Genomic DNA, 18,598 nt, shown 5'->3' with positions numbered 1-18,598 from the left:
TAGGAAATATTTGTCCCCTTTGGCGATATTCATGGTAAATGGGCTCAATCGACATGCCCAGTCTGACCCATATCAGTGTCCCCCATGCATAATTAGTAAACCCAGTGGGGTGTACATGCCCCTCCTTCTCCTGTGAATTCTGGGTCTCTCCTCTCCCACTCAGTGTATCTCTTGAAGAAACATAGGAGGATATGTGCAAGGAAGTGGAGGAGAGAGGCATTACCCTTCTTGGCTTAACGCCTCTCAAAATGAATGGTTGTTGCGGTGGAATGCCCACCGCAACACCCACTGCCCACCCCTTTCACGCTAACCATAGCGTGAAAAGGGGCCTTATGTACAAGGCACCGTTAAGCCACGTTAAGTGGCTTAACGCTGCCTTGTACATAAGGCGGAACCCCTATCGCCACCACAATGTCACTATAGGTGACGTTGTGGTGGCGATAGGGGCTAGTACATATGCCCCCCATTTTCCAACCTACCACGCTTTAAGTATCGCAGTGTTTTGTGTCGCTTCCTAGTGGAGCTCATCCCTCGCACGTTCCAGGTGACAAAGATGTGATTAATCATGGTTGGCGTCATTGCGATGGTCGTGTCTATTTTCCCCCCTCGGGCCGCGGGGGCAGGTGATAATTTGATACACACGGTGAGTAATAAAGTGTAGGTGGGCGGGTGCTTTGAGAGAAAAAGGAAACAATAGGAAAAACTCCCCTATCCCAGGTCAGCAGTGCTATGAAATTCCATCCAAAATGAATAGTTACAACAAAAATTTGGTTAAAGAGAAGGAATTGTGACCAATCAGCAATTAATATTCCAAGGGAAAAATATGTGAGGGTACATGGCCATTCAAAGCGTCCTCCTCCTGCCTTCCTCCCGGCCAACCATGTAACAGCACAATATATGGATCTCAAAGGCCGCATCTATAGGTGTGAGGCTAGGAGTCATGTCGCCAATGCAGCTTCATTCAGACCAAATAGAGGGGGATACTTGTCCATTAGTGCCATGTGCTTAAAGCTCTGTTGCAGTAGGGGGAACTCCGAGTTTGTCTCCAGTCTGGGGCGTTGCATGTGGAGGCACTGTAGCCTCCACCAATGTCACCTCTAAGTCCGAGCTGTCCGTGAGCATCTCTGAGATCCTATCATTGGGCGTTCTTTGCAATAGCACACCATGAAGGAGTTTGCAGTGTGTAGTACATCTGCTGTCTCCTTCTTCACTTGGTGTCTGGACTGGACGGTCCCCGAGACCATGCTCCATCTCGGCACCCCTGATGCTGCGGTGATGGAGGGCGGGTCCAGTTGGTGTCTTTCAGTGCAGTTTGATGCCATGTCCATGACATTCCCAGGCGCTGCCGGGGGTGTTGAAGAACAAGGCCTGATCATCCACCATGATTTTCAGCTTGGCTGGGAACAACAGTGCATTTTGCAGTCTGCCTCCCTCAGTGCTTTCTTGACCTCTAGGATGGAAGCCTGTTTGATCATATAAAGGGTATAATCTGAGAAGATGGCCATGGTGGCATTGTCCACCTGGAAATGGCGTACTGTGCTACAATATGAAGTCTCTGTCCCAATAATATAATAGGCGTGCCCATTGAAGTGTATCTTGGGCCACGCAGGTCTTGTGAGCACTCTGTGCGCTCTTTCTATGGCAAAGAAGTAAGAGAGGCCCCTCAATCGCCTGCTGCATCTCCAGAAATGCCACCATGTCTGTTTCTGCGACTGCGCCACTCTGTGTCTTCAGCATGTCTCTCAAGAATGTCAACCCAGTTCATAAGATCCATACTCTGACCCTGCTTTGTTGCCATGGCTGGCTTAAGAACATCAAGTGTGTCCTGATGGTGCTTGAGCTTGGTGGCCATCTTGTGATGGTAATCTCAGAGGACCAGGGCCACCTAGTCAATTTCATGTTGCTAGATTTTGCATGATTTGTTGATTCCTTCTAATATGTGGGTCAGTGATACAGCAGGGTCTCTTTTGCTGTGTTGAGGGGAGCAGCCATGGCACGCCATCCTTCAGAATGACTACTAGTCCAGATCCCTTTAGCGTTCTTGTGCATCCCATTATGCCAAAATATATGGGTCAACAGTGCCACCTAAGGTCCTGGTAGTGGGACCACAATATTTAGGGAGGTGCTCACAGGGTGTTTCCAGTAAAGTCATTGCGTCAGCACCAAGTAGTGATAGGAGTATCAAGGGTCATTCTCAGGTGGACACCCCAAAAGTCCAGTGACATAGAGATGTTGGGTGATAGTGGACTGCAGAGCCTCCTAACGATTTTGAGGGCCAGGCTGAGACCATGCTCAAGGTATATCAGTGACTTTGCCACTGTGAGTGTCCCTATGAGAGAACTGACAAAGTGAGACGTTCCGTTTGAATGGTCATCTGAATGTGACTGAAGTTTAAAGAAAATAAAACATGCATTTGAAAATGCAACTAAAGTGGCTTACTTTGTTCTGAAATTGCATACAGAAATTGTGGTGAATGCAAGCCCTTTAGGGTTGAGATCCATGCAAGCTGCAGAATCATTACAAGTATTATGTAATATGATGGGTGGTGCTGGTAATAAAATTTGTGACCCAGCGCATCAGTTAACGGTTGCATTCTGAAGAATAAAGACGTGCACTACAGAAGTCTGTGTGTGGCGTAGTGATTTGCACGCTACTAGGCTCAGGATGACTATACAACTGGCGACGAGCTAGGGAATCTGTAACCCAAAGAAACTAGAGTGCTCTCCCTGCCATGTGTACCTCAGTTGAAGTGAAGCAGTCGATGTTTGGCGTTTGTGGAGTCAAATTGCCACACCAGCCAGTACACGGCTTTCGAAGAAGACAAAGGCCCTACGGAAAGTTCAATCACAGTCGGCCTGAAACCCGCTTCTAAGTCCGACAGAAGAGGGACTGTTCCGTAGCATAATATAGAGCCAGCACACATACAGTTCAATTACGCCAAAGGCATCTAAAACTAGGTACAGAGAAGCACAGAAGGCTGCGATAGCCAGGTGCACAAGCGCGCCAAAAGCAGCAGCCTCCAGGCACTAAAAACTACTAAAAGAAGTGAAAATCAGGTATGATGCAGAAGATTGAGAATGCTGATGACCATGTACAGGAGACAAAATAGCTACTCACTGCCAAAGATGAAAAAGAGGCCATATGACATCAGATTTGCTGCGATTATGCTGATGCAAGCATGTGGCTGGGGCTTATATAAGGTATGAATGGAGGTGGTTCAAACGGGCAGCAGGCGGCGCTGAAGAGGGCCCTACCCTCAATGTCAGTAAGGTCCATAACTGGCCATGATGCCCCTGTTTTCCTGAAACCGCTGCTTCCATTTGATACTGCGAAAAAAGCACAATATTGGTGCCATTAAGATGGCATGAATTGAAACATTTGATGATTTAATCGACTCGCTAGAAGAAACAATTGACAAAAAGATAATAGGTTATGTAAAGAACCTTTCAGGTGACAGAGTGAAAATACTGATAAAATACCACAAGTTGATGAAACATCTTACTGTCAGATTAACGTGGCATTAGAAATCAATTTAAATCCAATGCCGAATGTCGACTATGAAAGGTACATTGTCAACCAAGCCAGGCAGCAAGTTGGAGAAACGATGGATGAGTTTGCTGATAGGCTTGAGGCCTTAAAGAAGCATTGCAGATACAATGAATTCAATGATGAAGAAGACATCCATCTCAGAGTCATCAATGGTTGTCTTTCTGACTTGTTCAGATGACTTATGCTGCGCGAGACACTACTCGTGGCTGTGAGAGCAAAAGAACGTGCCGATTGACAAGCTGCTGATATGGAGGCTGGAGTAGCCCAGAGTGAATCAGCACTGAACATGAAAAGTAGGTAGAGACAAGGTCGACTGTCACAAAATGATGTCTCCAAAGGAAAAGAAATGGTGTTTCTGATGCAGATTCTACTTACCGCATTAAGGAAAATGTTCTGCCATTGCACAAACATGCAAAGGCTGCGTGAAAGAAAACCATTTTGTAATGGTTTGCAAAGTGAAAGAGAAACTAAGTGCGCAATGAAGAGGCGGGAAATGAGTGCCCAAAAGTTCAAGAAGCATTCTAGCCACTTCCACAAGGCCAAACAACAACATTGACTAGACCAAGTGGAAACGAAATGAAGTTGATCGTTATCAAATCCATTGTCCAACAGTTTATTGACGCCATCATTGAATGACGAAGAACAAATGGATGTGCAATGATGATGTCAGTCACAGATCGATGTGTGCATGTAAGATTAGTCACTTGCATGAAAAAACACAAGTCTGAAAAGAATTACTACATGAATCAATAAAGTTCTTTTGGACATTGTACTAAAATCACACTCAATATGAAAGGATGACCTACACTTTTCATTATAGACAGTGGTGTGTCTATAAACATCATGCTGGCAGAAAAGTACAAAGAACTGTCTCCGATACCATGTCTCATGCCATCAAGAGCCAAGGTGTATACCATGGTAGCTTCTACACCATTGTGGAGTAAGAGATCTTTTGTAGTGATCATGCAGCACAAGAAAACAACAGTGCAAGCACCAATTCATGTACTCCAAGGCACTTTGTTGAGTGCATACTTATAAAATGTTGGCACTGCTGCTGTCATGGGACTGATTTGTATTAAATACAACTTGAGTGGTCATTCTGAAATAGTGAGTCAGTTCCCGACAATGTTTTATGAACCTGGGAAACTTAAGATAATGAAGGTACAGCTTCACAATAATGAAGCTATACGCCTTGTTGCACAGCGACACCGGCGAATTGCTTTTCACTTATAGGAAGCTGTTGAGAAAGAACTAGAAACACTGTTAAAGCATAAAATCATCACCAGTGGACTGACACCGTGGGTTTTACCATTTGTCGGGGTGCCAAAAAAGGGCATTGATGGTTCAGTGCACATTTCTGTTGATATGTGACAGGCCAACAAAGCAATCGAAAGAAAAAGACATTCAGGTCCATACATTGTAGACATGATCATGCAGCTGAATAGCGCCAAAGTCGTCTTCTGTCTTGATCTGAACGGTTACCATCCAATTGAACTGAAGAAAATGGTAGGTACATTACTACTTTTTTAACACATATAGGTTTGTTCAGATATAAAAGACTCAGTTTTGGTGTTTTTTGAGCTGCATAAAAAGTTTCAAGATGTCATTCATAGAGTAATTCAGCCTTTCACACATGCTTTTAACTACAGTGATATACTGGTGTTTTTAGCTACACAAAAAGAAAAGCACTCACGCAAGTATGTTGTCTGCTTACTGATGCAGGTTTCCAACTAAAATCTGAGATGTGTGAATTTCACATAGACATATTCTTTGGGAATATTTTCTCTGAAAGGGGGATGACTCCTGACCCCGAAAAGATACAAGTAATGTCATCTACTGGCCCTATGGAAGATGTGACCATGCTGCGATCCTTCCTGGATATGGCCAGCTACTGCTCCAGGTATATCAGTGACTTTGTCACTGTGAGTGTCCCTATGAGAGAACTAAAAAAGTGAGATGTTCCGTTTGAATGATCATCTGAATGTGACTGAAGTTTAAAGAAAATAAAACATGCAACTAAAGTGGCTTACTTTGTTCTGAAATTGCATACAGAAATTGTGGTGGATGCAAGCCCAATAGGTTTGGGATCTATCCTTGCCCAACATAACTGACATCCCGTTGCTCAGAGACACCTTGTGCTTATGCTAGCCAGAGTATATCTCAGACTGAACGTGCTAATTCTCAACTGGAGCAAGAAATCTTTTTGTATGGAAAGTAGTTCAGAGTTGTTACAGATCATCAAACATTGCTTACCATTTTTGAAAATGTAAAAGCCAAGATACCCCCTTGCATCAAGAGGTGGGGGTTGCATCTGCAGGGATATGATTACACTACAGCATCACAGCGCAAATCCAAAGCCACTGAGGCCTACAGCAATTTCATAGTACAGTCAAGTGTGCCTGAAGCTCTTTCTATTGTGCACAAACCAGGGAATTATCAAAACCCTACAGACTACTTTTCACAAGTGCTGATACAACATCATAGCGCAAATCCAAAGCCACTGAGGCCTACATCAATTTTATAGTACAGTCAAGTGTGCCTGAAGCTTTTTCTATTGTGCACAAACCAGGGAATTATCAAAACCCTACAGACTACTTTTCACAAGTGACGATACAACATCATAGCGCAAATCCAAAGCCACTGAGGCCTACATCAATTTTATAGTACAGTCAAGTGTGCCTGAAGCTCTTTCTAATGAACAATTCTGACAGCTACCAATACTAACAAAGACATGTTTAAGCTCAAGGAAATCATCACAACACAATCATGGAAGATGTTGAATACCAGAAATTCAAAAATGTTTGTGAAGAACTTTCTGTTACGCATGATGGTGTTATACTACAAGCTGCAAAAATAGCTATCCCTAAAAGCCTGAGACAGCAGGTGAATGAACTGGCGTATGAATGCCATCATGGTATTGCTGCAACTAACAGAGCCCTCGGGGATCGAGGGTGTTTTCCGTGCATTGATGAATGATGTCAAAGGGAGCTTAAAACTTATCACCTGTGCTGTGCAATTGCCTGTCTTCCAAAATGACTCAGCACCCATTGAACATGTCCGCTCTACTTGAGCAAGCTTAGGAAAGGATTGCTATTGATTTCTTTAGACCTCTCAACAATGGACATCATCTCATGTTAGTTGTCAATGAGAACTCATGTTTCCCTCTAGTGGAAGATTTATCATAAACCACACACAACAGTTTCATCGAAAGACTAGATGACATTTTCACAGCATGGGGTGTTTCTCCATTCTCAAATCTGACAATGGTCCACCCTTAAATATCAGAGAGTTCAAAGACATTATTATTCGTTTGAGCATCAAAAATCTGAAAAGCACACCTTTATGGCCACTAACAAATGTCGTTGTTGAACTATTTAGGAGTACTTTGACAAAGAGGGTTTAGCGTGTTGTACCGGAGCACATCGACTTAAAGTCTGTTCTGTGCCCAGTCCTTCGTGCCTACCATTCCACTCCACATTCCACGAAAGGAGAATGTCCTGCCATTTTGCTGTTTGGTAGAGCTCTTGGAATGAAGTTACCTAAATGGACCACCAACCTTTCAGTAGACCCTGATGCTATTTTTATAACGGACACCTCTTACAAATGCAAAAAGAAGGCGTTTGCCGACAAGCACCAACATTTTTGTGATATGGTCTGCGACAAAGGAGACTGAGTTCTTGTTAAGCAAAAGTGAATTCACAAGATGGAAACTCCATTTGATGCCGAACCACTGAGAGTTGTGGCAAGCAAATGACATATGTTAAGTGACCTGGATAATCCATAATCAGTGACTCGCCACACTTTAAGCCTTTGCCTTGATGTTTGTCAGCTCCAGACCTTGCGTGTGAGGCAAGTCCACACAAGTGCCCATGTCAAACATCCAACTCTCATCCAGAGATGCCAGATGAAGGTGCTCCTCCTCTATCTCATACAACTAGATCTGGAAGGCTGGTGTGAGCATGCTGATGACTCCTTGAGGAATTGTAATGTGTATCTGTGTATATATATATCTGTTGGTGCTTTTTCTTTAACAAAGGGGGTGATGTCATGTCCTATCTTTATGTGCATGAAGTTTTTATTGGCCCAGGGCAGACTCCTGACAAGTATTAAGTAATCTGATAGGTGTGGTTTATAAAGTTTGTGACTCAGCGTGTTCAGTTAATGGTTGCACTCTGAAGAATAAAGATGGGCACTACAGAGCTCCGTGTATGACATGGTCATTTGCATGCTTCGAGGCTGGAGAGGACGCCAGAATAATATGTCTTAAATATTTAAACTAACAGTGTAATTTTTTTCAAGTCGTCAATCTTGTCATCAAGTCTCAAGTTTCTGAAAATCTAACAAGGCAGCTCTTGTATAGTTTCTTCTTTAATACAGTTCTTTCGACCTGTTGTCTCAGAAACACTGTTATAACACTGAAGTTAGACCTAAGAAGGAGTAAGGGGATCCATTAGCCTAGATTTACAGACTATGAGACACTGCTTGAAACTTTTCAGATCTACTCTGACGCCTGGTGAATATTCTAAAGTGAGGAATTTGCTTCTAGAAGTGTCTATCAAATTATTGAATTCATTTAAAATGTTTTTCGTTGTTAAAATGATGCAATAGATTGGATTTATTTAAGTGGTAATTCTGTTCTTACAGTACATATTACACCACTAAATTTGATAGTAATAAGTTGTTGCTTTTAAACCATCATTTAAACAACTTATTTGCTTATTTTAGAAGGAGCAGTCCTGGTGCCTTGGTTGTAGTAGGAGGATGGATGGAGTGCATTACCTTTATAGAGCCTTTCAGTTTAACACAATAAATATATTTTGTGTATAACACTAAGAGTCAGGCATTTCAAGATAGAACAAAGGGGCATTTCGAAATAGAATCCCAAAACCTATTCTGTTTTTCTTACAATAAATCCAGTTTATGAAATAAAAATTATTGAGGAGCCAGAAATTGTATGGTCCTAGAAATCTTGACAAAAAGTGCTTTTACATTTTCTCTTATTAACATATTTCCCATTTGAAGAATTGTAAATGATGCACATTTTGCAAAATTCATTTACTTTTGATGTTATGGACAAAAAATGTAAGTTCTAATTCTTACCAGGGCTCAACGCTGCACTAGACGGCCCATCCACAGTCCCTACGGAGTTCCGCTTAACAGTTGGAAAATATATGCTTTAGTATTTGCTAGTCATGATGCTCGGATTGATAAAAAAATACTTTTAATATTTTCTTATTAACAAATGTTCTTTTTGTATCTGTACGAGCAAAGAAATAACTGGATGGATTATGAAATTTGGGTAAGATTGTCTTTTGGAGAAAAAGCAGGGAAAACAGGATATAAAGTGGCCTATTCACAGAGGTATTTGGGAAAACATGAAGTAGTACTCCTGTACGCTTACACAACTTTGTAAATTCACCCTCAAACATCTGACATGGGAATATTCATCTAGAATTAGTACCAATAGAAAGGACTGTGTCCTCTTTATACTTTATCTAATAGGAAGTCGGAGATTTCGAGGCTGATTCACAAATGCACATGAAAGTATGTAGTTCTGTTGTAGTACTTCCTGTACTCATAAATGCTGTTGTGAATCGACCCCACACTGTACTCCTTTCCTATATGAAAAGGCACAATGCTACAAATGACAAGACATACAGTTCATAGGCCTCTAAACATTATTTAATCAAACTGTTTGAGTGACAAAAAATAAAAGTTGTAAATGAATAAGCATATATACATTCTTTCTGAACAAGCATAGGGTCCCCTTATATTACAGTAGGAAGCATGTACAACGCGTGTGCATTTCATTTTAAGGAACTTTTTGACCATTTGAAAACAAGCAGGTTTGTGACATATCATGCAATAATTTATTCTTGTATGTTGGTTGCATCTTCGTATGAAGATATGTGCAGACCCAGAAATCAGAATTGGTATGAATTAAAGTCATGAATGCATTTCTCTATAGGAGATGATTCTGAGTGGACAGAGATGGACTGACCTATGGATATATTGGGAGGTTTCCCAACAGGTTATTAATTCTCACTGGGGAGTGCTTAGTTTGTGACTTCCACAGAAGAAGTATTGCTCTTCCAGGAAATGTTCTGCTATGCCAATGGCCCAGTCTGACTCTTTGGTATACATCATCATCATTTGACGGCACAACTTAAGAGAGCGTGGAAAGGTTTTATACTTGATATGGAAATGTACCCCCAACACTGTTCACGTTAGACTGCTTCCATTAGAATTTACACAACTGCAGAAAACACATTTAATGCTGAATCCATTTGGGACAAAATGGGCAGTTAATTGCAAACTGACTTTTACCACTTTTAAGCAGAAGAATGCTTAAAACTTGGTTGTTTTAGTCTCCTCTCCAGCCTCTCCTCGCCTCAGGACAGCAGTTTGCGCCAGGACACCCAAGGGTAACAGACGCTCTTAATAAAATAATTAACATAACATAACATAACTGATACCCAAAATTCTAAGAATAATAAAAAGGAAACTGAAAGACATCCCTGTCATGCAACTTTGTACCTGAAAGGTTGACTGATTGTTGATTATTGTCAGACCAGTTCACCTACTAACAAATTGTTGAATATGTCTGGGAAAAATACCTGAAGTTTTAGGCAGCAGGCAGATGCTATGATGCTCCGCATGTTGACCAATGTAGACATTGATTTTATTAGCTGGTAATTGAATGTATGAGAAGGTTAAAGATTAGATTTCCTTTGTTAGATCTATCACAACCAGTTACCTGCAGACCTCTGCTCATGAAGTGAGCATTTCCGGCCCTTCTGGTACCCCCTTAAATCTAAGTTGTATAGCTTGAGTAGAATAATAGGTTCTTTAGATCTTCTACTGAGTGGTTACAAAGCTGGAGGCACTAGACGATTTTTCAACTAGCTCTACTCTATAGTCTTAAGATTTATGGAAATGTAGGTTTTACCATAATACAGTAACAGAACCATAGGCAACAAACAAGAACTCCTCAATAATGACTACTTCATCAGAATAACATAATTGTGATGTTGTGTAAATAGAATAATCATACTTTTTGATAACAAAGTCGTGAAGTTGCCTATGAGATAACACACAGCCATTTATTTATTTGTGGGCTTTTCTAGAGTGCAGCGTACACTCTAAAAGAGTCTACCAGCAACATATGGATTGGATTAATGCAAGAAACTAGATGACCATGTACAAACCTATTTATCACATTGTCAGTGATCTCCTGAATTTGTTCAAGGACGATTATTTATGATTCTATAGAAAGAAAGTATTATTATATTATAACAGCACAACCCATCTACAGTGCATCTTAGTCAAGGAACTTGAAGCACAAAGTACATTTTGGGCTTCTTGTAACTTAACTGTAAAAGTAGCTGCAAAATATATAACCTCACTTCCATATGGGGAAAACCATAAAAACTAGAGCTAGATCCTGTCCTGGTATTTTAGGGAGAGGCTGTACTTTTGTCAAAATTTTACAATTTAGTTATCCATTTAAATTACCTCCACATTTAGTAGTATTCAGGTACTTATATAGTAGAGTAAACATAATTAAATCTGTTCTTCCATTTGTGCAAAAAAATCAGTGCTGTTTCAGGCATGTCCCACAAAATATCCAACTCATGGACTATTGTTTATGAAAGACTGTCATAAAACAATCTCATAAATTGCCAAATTCAATTTTCCATACCCCTTCCTTTTGCAAAAGGAATGCGGATATTGGTGGCTAGAAGATTGCAAAAGAAAATACAGCCACCGTTGAGAACTAAACAGTCACATTCTGATGACATCATTTTCTTTTTTTTAAATAAATTTGACTGTGCTGAAATAACGATATGTCCTACTATTCATCATCTTTGGGGCTCTGCATGCTTGTAGCAATGACTCGGTTTTCAAAAATCGTGAAGCTTTAAGTCCTCCTGAGCTTTGCATAAAGTGATTTGCAGCAATTCAATACTAAAAGCAAAAGCACATAAAGATTAGGCACCAGCATTATTTATTGCATATTCTGTTTCCAACAATTCTATTGACATATTGTTTTTGTAATGAACAGGGGGTCCCAAATCTGTTTTGGTTTAAATAAGAATAAGTCATCACATCATAAGTTAGTGTAATATTGTGCAAAAAAGAACAATCATTATATATTTCACAACATATTTACAATTACTACACATGGTGACAACGGCTGGGCGTTCAGCAACTTTTCTTACAAAGCACAGAAATTGGAATGCATTTCAAGCTGACATTGAAAAAAACCTATGGATACACATCCCTTCTCCAAGTTTGGATCCCTGCAGAATAAAGGTATTATGTTGAACACACTCAAGTCAACAGTGTTCCGAGATTGTGGTTATACCATCACAAATGTCAATTTACTCACTGCTCGGGATTTTGGAAATTATCATGGTATATTTAGGGCTTGAATCAGGCAGCTCTTTATAAGCAGATCCTCCAGCACTGTCTTATGAAATATGGTGCTTATTATCAGCTACGTGGTGGCTGATTCATTATTAGCTCAGCCTCTACTAGATCATGAATCTAATGGGTCGGTATCAATTTAGCCCTTATGATATTGCATGAACTGAGTGGCTGAATGTCAGCCTTACTTGCTCATGAATTGTCTCAATACCACCCCACCCCAGTTGCATCTCATGAATATAGCAGCTCCATCGCACACACCTCACAATGTTGTCTCATGATTGGATAGACTCTCTATAAACTCAGACCCCACACTCTTTCATAAACTAAGTAGCCCATTAACCATCAAACCCCAGAACCATCTTATCAATCGTCTAATTATCAGCCCAGACTTCCTGATATCTCATGAAGTTTCTCTATCACCTGAATCCCTGTGCCATCTCATGAATGGAGTATGCCTTTATGAACTCATCCCTCATACTATTTTATCAAATAATCTATATACCAGCTCTGCACCTGCACTAGCTCTTGAATTGCCGTGTAAGTTATTAGCTCCTTCCAGTTCATATTTAAAATTTAATAGCTCCCATTCTCTCTCATGAGCATAGTATCATACCCTAAGCATGGCCTTATTTATCTCATGTATAAGACTATCGGCTCAGTCCCATGCAGTCCAATTGTCAACTCAGCACATATAGTGTCTCGTGACTTGATTTACCTGCTATTAGCGCAGCCCCATACAATATCATGAACTGAGTATTTCACTATCTCCTTAGTGACCCTACTGTCTCTTGAGTGAGTAAAAATATATTTTAGACAATGAGCAAAACATACAGTTTCTTTGTGCGTTTTAAATGATATTATGGGATAGAGAAAAGTGCAGGAAAAACTAAAGGGCTACTGTTCACTAAAGAGATCTTGGATTAATTAAGCAGCCTTTCAGAGATGGTGGTAGTGTAGTCAAGAAAATGAATTCAATAGGAAAGGGAGACTCACATGGACAAACAGAGGAAGATCATTCTGGATAGTGGGGTTTCTCCTTTGCTTCATATCCAGACTCATATCTGTGATCTCTCACTTGTTCTTCTTCTGAAAAATGCAGGCCCTTATACACGTAATATATTTAAATTCTTGAACTACTCTCCTCGTTTGCCATTGATCACTCGTCCTTGTCTGATTTCACTTTGTCTTCATCTATCTAAAGATGTGGCCTATCGGCCTCAAAAATGACACAAAATATTATGGATGTTGTTTTCACCAGTGATATGACCCGCTCTAACACAGCCTGCCTTGCCAACTCGTTAAAAAATCTTATACTGCATTCCAAAACAATATCTTCTAGGCCCATCTTTTGTTGTGGGATGTTTACCTCTCACCTTTGTTTCTCCTCATCATTTCTGCACATGAGGTGCATGACCTAACACTTGTTGAACTGCAAATACAGAGACCAGTCTTCCATCAAATTACATCTCATGTTCTCTGAGTAAACCCTACAACAGATATTCATTTCACCTCCCCATATGTATACCCTGTCCACCAGCCTCTCTACAATGCTGCTTATTGATGCATGGTAAAACACACAGCCAAGAAGTGATCTATATGGCATCCAGCTTGTCACCTTGTACCCCCTTACATTCAGATAGTCTCTACCCCAGTTTCCATACTAAGTTTAACATAGTCACACGCCTTTATGAAATAATATATAAAGTCTTTTGATTACTTTGATCTTTCTGAGGTTGGTAAACGTTCAGTGGGCATGTCTTGCACACTGATGTTCTCAAGCCAATTAAAAGTGATACTCTAGTAGTTTAATTTATTGCACCACCACTGAACACTTCTGCTCAGAAAGGGTCTAAGTAGGACTGGGCTTGTCACTTACAACTGGTACATGTATTACAACATCTCAAAGGTTAAGGGAAACTATGCTATGTATCCAACCAGGGATCTTGCTACAGCAACCGAAGGGGACAGGCCTCTCTTGTTCTCTTTCTACCTTCAGCAGCTCTGCTAATGTGCTTTTTCTTTCAGTGGCCAACTGGGGATTGGAGTGAGATCAGCAAACCATTTTTACAGCATCCCAGAATTCTCCTCAAGTAACAGTGACTTGTGGCCACCTCAGTACAGCTACATTCTCATTAATTATCAAATGGCAGACCCTATGGTCATACTGCTTTTCTTCCTACAAACCTGTTGCATTGTGGTTCTAAATGCATGAGGGTTTCGAAAGATTAACAAAATGTATTGCAATACAAGGGCAGTGCATAAATCTTATGAATGAGGTTAAGAAGGTTCTTCTGGATGTTAACATTTTCGAGCTAGCATGGTTATAGTCATATAACCTAAGCCACCTACTACAGCATTTCACCATAAATGTTCAATCTGAAACCAAAAATGAACACAGAAGAAAGAGTTGGAAGCTCTGGTTAGGGGTCGGGTTCCATTATTTCCAGTTCCTCAGTTGATATTTCTCTCCTTGATGTACCATTTTTGGGGAAAGCGAGCCGTTTCAGAACAGTTTCATGCACCGTCCATTTCCCCCGTTTGCAAAGACCGCAAGGCATTGTTGGTCGCCCCACATCATTAGCTCTCTATGGAATAGAGCAACTAGAATGTTTTTACTGAGGTGTCTCCTGGCGGTCCACGCAGATGTGCTTTTGAGGATCTGGGCGTTTGCGGGTCAGTAAGACTCACTCTTGGACCTTGGCATTTTCCTCCTGCTCCTCATCCTGCTTGCGACGTGTGCTTTTGAAAAATCCCAGCTGCAAAAACAAAAACGGCATTATCAAATGTATACAATTTTACCCACCTGCCTTGCAGCTGTAGGGCTGAAAACTTATAACATCATTTCAGTTGATTATGATAGTAACAGTGACATTTTTCAAGGACAGTCATTCAGGAAGAGTGAGTCTTAATGATCCTATAAAACACTTCACCATTTTATTATTTAGAAGCACCTGGAGGAGAAACACCAGATGTAGGGTTATCTACATGGTAAGGTGGGACAACAACTTCCTCCGGGTGTTTTTGGCTGCTGACATTTCACTAGCCTATACTTACTCAGTGGCTCAATCAATCAATCAGGGGTTTATGTAGCACACTACTCACCCTTGAGGGTCTCAAGGTGGTGGTGGGGGTGGGGGGAGCAGCTCCGAATCAGTCGAAGAGCCAGGTCTTGAGTTCCTTCCTGAAGGTGTGCAGGGTTGGCGCGTGTCTGATGTTCACAGGGAGCTTGTTCCAGGTCTTGGCTGCGATGTAGGAGAAAGCTCTCCCACCCGTTCTGTTTCTGCGGATGTGGTAGACCTCTGCCAGTGCTAGGTTCCTCTTGGGTACGTGGAAGGATACTCTCTCGTTGAGGTATTTGGGTCCGATGCCATAGAGGGATTTATAGGCATGGGTGAGGAGTTTGGTGACCCTTTTCTCGACAGGGAGCCAGTGGAGGTCTCACAGGTGCTGGGTCATGTGTTCTTGATGCAGCATTCTGAGGACGAGTCTGGCAGCGGTGCTCTGGATGGACTGGAGTCTGTGTAGTAGGGTTTTGTTGATTTCGGCGTACAGGGCATTGCCGTAGACCAGTCTGTTGGTTATGAGTGCGTAGGTGACGGTCTTTCTGCAGTCGGGGGGGGATCCACTTGAAGGTTTTGCGGAGGATGTGCAGGCAGTTGAAGCTGGTGGAGGCGACTGCAATGATCTGGCGGTTCATGGAGAAGGAGGAGTCGAGGATGGTGCTGAGGTTGCGTGCGTGACCAGTGGGAGAGGGTGAAGGGCCACCAGGTATTGTCCCAGGTGGAGCTGCAGGATCCGAAGTTGAGGACCTCGGTCTTCACTGAGTTGAGTTTCAAGCAGCTGTCCTTCATCCAGGGTGACACGTTCCTCATTCCTTCCTGGAAGCAGAGCCTGGTGTCTTCAGGATTCTTCGTGAGTGAGAGAATGAGCTGGGTGTCATCGGTGTAGGATACAATGCTGAGCCCATGCTGTCTGATGATGGCGGCGAGGGGGGCCATGTAGGCGTTGAAGAGCGTGGGGCTGAGAGAAGAGCCTTGGGGTACTCAATAGTTCATATTGGTGCGTTCGGAGAGGAAGGGAGGGAGTCTGATCCTCTAGGTTCTGCCGGAGAGAAAGGAGCTGTGATATGCAAATGTCAAGAGTCAATATGAAACTATTTGCAAGCCCAGTCTATGCATAAGCAGTTGTCCTGAAGGAAGGGATGCTACAGGCAGGAACTGATTCAGATTCATGGGGAAGAACAGCAAATTGTAATGGTGGCGCAAAAAGTGCTTGGTACAGAACTATTCTAAAGATCACATAGAGAACATTCACTCCAGCCTTCTCCTGAGGAAGCTGCTGTAGGAGCCTGGAGAAAGTAGCCATTTAAGGTTTTGATGGATGCTTCATTTTCTGGAAAAGACAACCACCGATCTTGACACCACAATCACCCAAGGAGATCGTCTTTTTACATTGGAAAGACACATCTGTCAGAGGTAACAATTGCTCTTATGGTTACTTTATATTCCTTCAGATTCCTCACCTCATAAAAATCCTTCAGATGACAGTCTGGAATCTTTTTCCTCAGCAATAACTCTACAGCGCCGTCAGGTGGTGCCACACATCCTCAGCCATGATTCCATCCACTCAGGATGTGATGACATAGGACTATATAAGGCACCAACCATGACGTTGGAATTAGTTCCCATATTTCTGCACCACATCAATGTAGGTATAAAGCTATTCTTCGTGCACCACCAATAAAAATCCTCAGCTTTGAATGAGACTAGTTTATATGTATCTTACCAAGTGTAAGGGTTTATATTCTGTCTCAGATGTTGTAAGAGAATGTCCGTGTCAGACAAACGTAACATCTACATGTAGTGTTTAGGATCACAACCCCCTGCCTTGGTCTCCTGTTTTTGATGAACTCTTAGGCCATCAGAGAGCGAGGCACCAGGCTACTTCATACCAAGACCTTCAAGGATCTGCCCGATGAAACTCTCCCCTTCAGATAAGTGTCCAGAGTTGGAATGCTCTTCCAAAGATCTTCCCACAAGAACTAGAAAAACATCAAAGAAAGAATAACTCCACTATTTCTTCGAGGGAATAGTCATGCTCTCAGGACCTTTCAGGAGTCCCAGTGCTGCTATCCAATGCCAGGCTCTTCCTTGTTGTCTGTGCCAATTCAAACACTGAAAAAGACAATCCTGAAACTCCAGACTCCATCAGCTGGCCAGGTACAGGTTTAGGCCTTCTGGCAAGCCATGCCGGATCTCTCCAAGACATCCCTGTTACCCTGTGTGCCACTCTACAAGCATGGGTCTGCGCCTGTGAGTTTTCAAATTTCAGCAGCTCAGACTGTTCAATTCCCCCCCCTCCACAGGCTCTGGCCTTTGCACTGCTTCTGACGAAAGCCAAGGCCGTTCAAGGTGCCGAACTGATGTGTTCAATGATGCCTAATATGCTGAATCAATTTCAACACTGCCTTCAAAGCCTTCGAAGTCAGCTATCATCAACCTAGTACAAATGTATAGGTTCTGGACTGTGATGCTGATGAACCTATGGCACAACTCCTCTCTAGCCCCAGAGATTTACCCATATGGAGGTACCTTACAGATCTGACCCTGAAGCTCTTGGCATGCCTGACAAAGACTATGGAAGTACAGAGGACGATGGCTCTAAGGCTGACAACCTCCTCCCGTCTTGTAACACAAATTACGGCCTATACAATGCAAATGGTCTTCAACTCTTCCTGGCCTTTTACAGGCAAAGTTTCTTCAGTGGCAGAAACGTTGGAATTATCTTTGCCCACTACCAAGGCCACATCTAGCATTTTGACAGAAATGTTACAGCTTTCCTCTTCAGTTTTAGAGCCTTTGCCACCTTTTAACAAGGCACTCTTGGAGCCTATGATAGCTGCCTGAGAAAAACCATTCTCATAACCAGAAGTCAACAGCTTAGTGGTACAGATCTCCACTATATGGCCCAAAATCTTTGACGCAACATTCTTCTCCAGAGAGTCTACTGCGCCAACCTTCTGCCTCTAAGTGGAACCCATGTAACTTTCCAACAGCTCCTTCAGACCAAGAGTCTATGAGGTTAGACTCTGTGGGCCAAAAAGTCTGCTTCTGGTAGTATCATCCTCTGCATAGCAAATGCCACATGTCTTCTGGGTTGGTATATTCATGCTGTGTTTTTGGTTTTAATGAAACTGACCATAATCTCCTTGACCGCAAGAAAAAGCCGCTGACCCAGATACAATGGTTCTTTGCACCTGCCCAATCTTCCTAGCGCAAGTGGCATTTGGCTTTCGCATTGGCCACTCCAATAATGTCACATCTTTCTTCCCTACGCTTAATCACACCAAAGAGGAGGGGCAATTACATAGACTAAACCCCACATGTGCTGTGACCTGCTACACCAACCACACACAACAGGGCAGAGTGGATGATCAGCTCTTTATGGGCTTTGCCCGAGCCATGAAGGGTAATGTGCCAACCAAACACACAATCTCACATTAGGTTACCCTTTGCATTAAGAAGAGCTCTGCTTTGGCAAAAAAGACCCGCCAGCTGGCATTCATTCCATGAGCGCCATTGCTGCTGCCAAGCCTTTCTCCAGAGGTGTTTTTATG

The 18,598-nt window shown here is 42.2% G+C and overlaps 1 protein-coding gene across 4 annotated transcripts in view; it reads right to left on the bottom strand.

The window, feature by feature from the left end:
* Positions 1-11,540: 11,540 nt before the first annotated feature.
* The window catches only part of ITGA11 (integrin subunit alpha 11), a 592,938-nt gene continuing 585,880 nt past the window's right edge, over positions 11,541-18,598 (bottom strand). For all 4 annotated transcript variants that reach the window (XM_086957973.1, XM_086957974.1, XM_086957976.1 and 1 more), the window contains one exon: positions 11,541-14,738. In XM_086957973.1, the coding sequence (XP_086814099.1) occupies positions 14,667-14,738 (72 nt within the window). In that variant the 3' untranslated portion in view covers positions 11,541-14,666. The remainder of the gene's footprint in view (positions 14,739-18,598) is intronic.

This window comes from Lissotriton vulgaris, chromosome 2_1 (genome assembly GCF_964263255.1).
Source record: "Lissotriton vulgaris chromosome 2_1, aLisVul1.2, whole genome shotgun sequence".
Taxonomy (NCBI): Eukaryota; Metazoa; Chordata; class Amphibia; order Caudata; family Salamandridae; genus Lissotriton; species Lissotriton vulgaris.
Note: the sequence above shows the minus strand (reverse complement) of the source record. Positions and strands in the feature narration are given on the sequence as shown.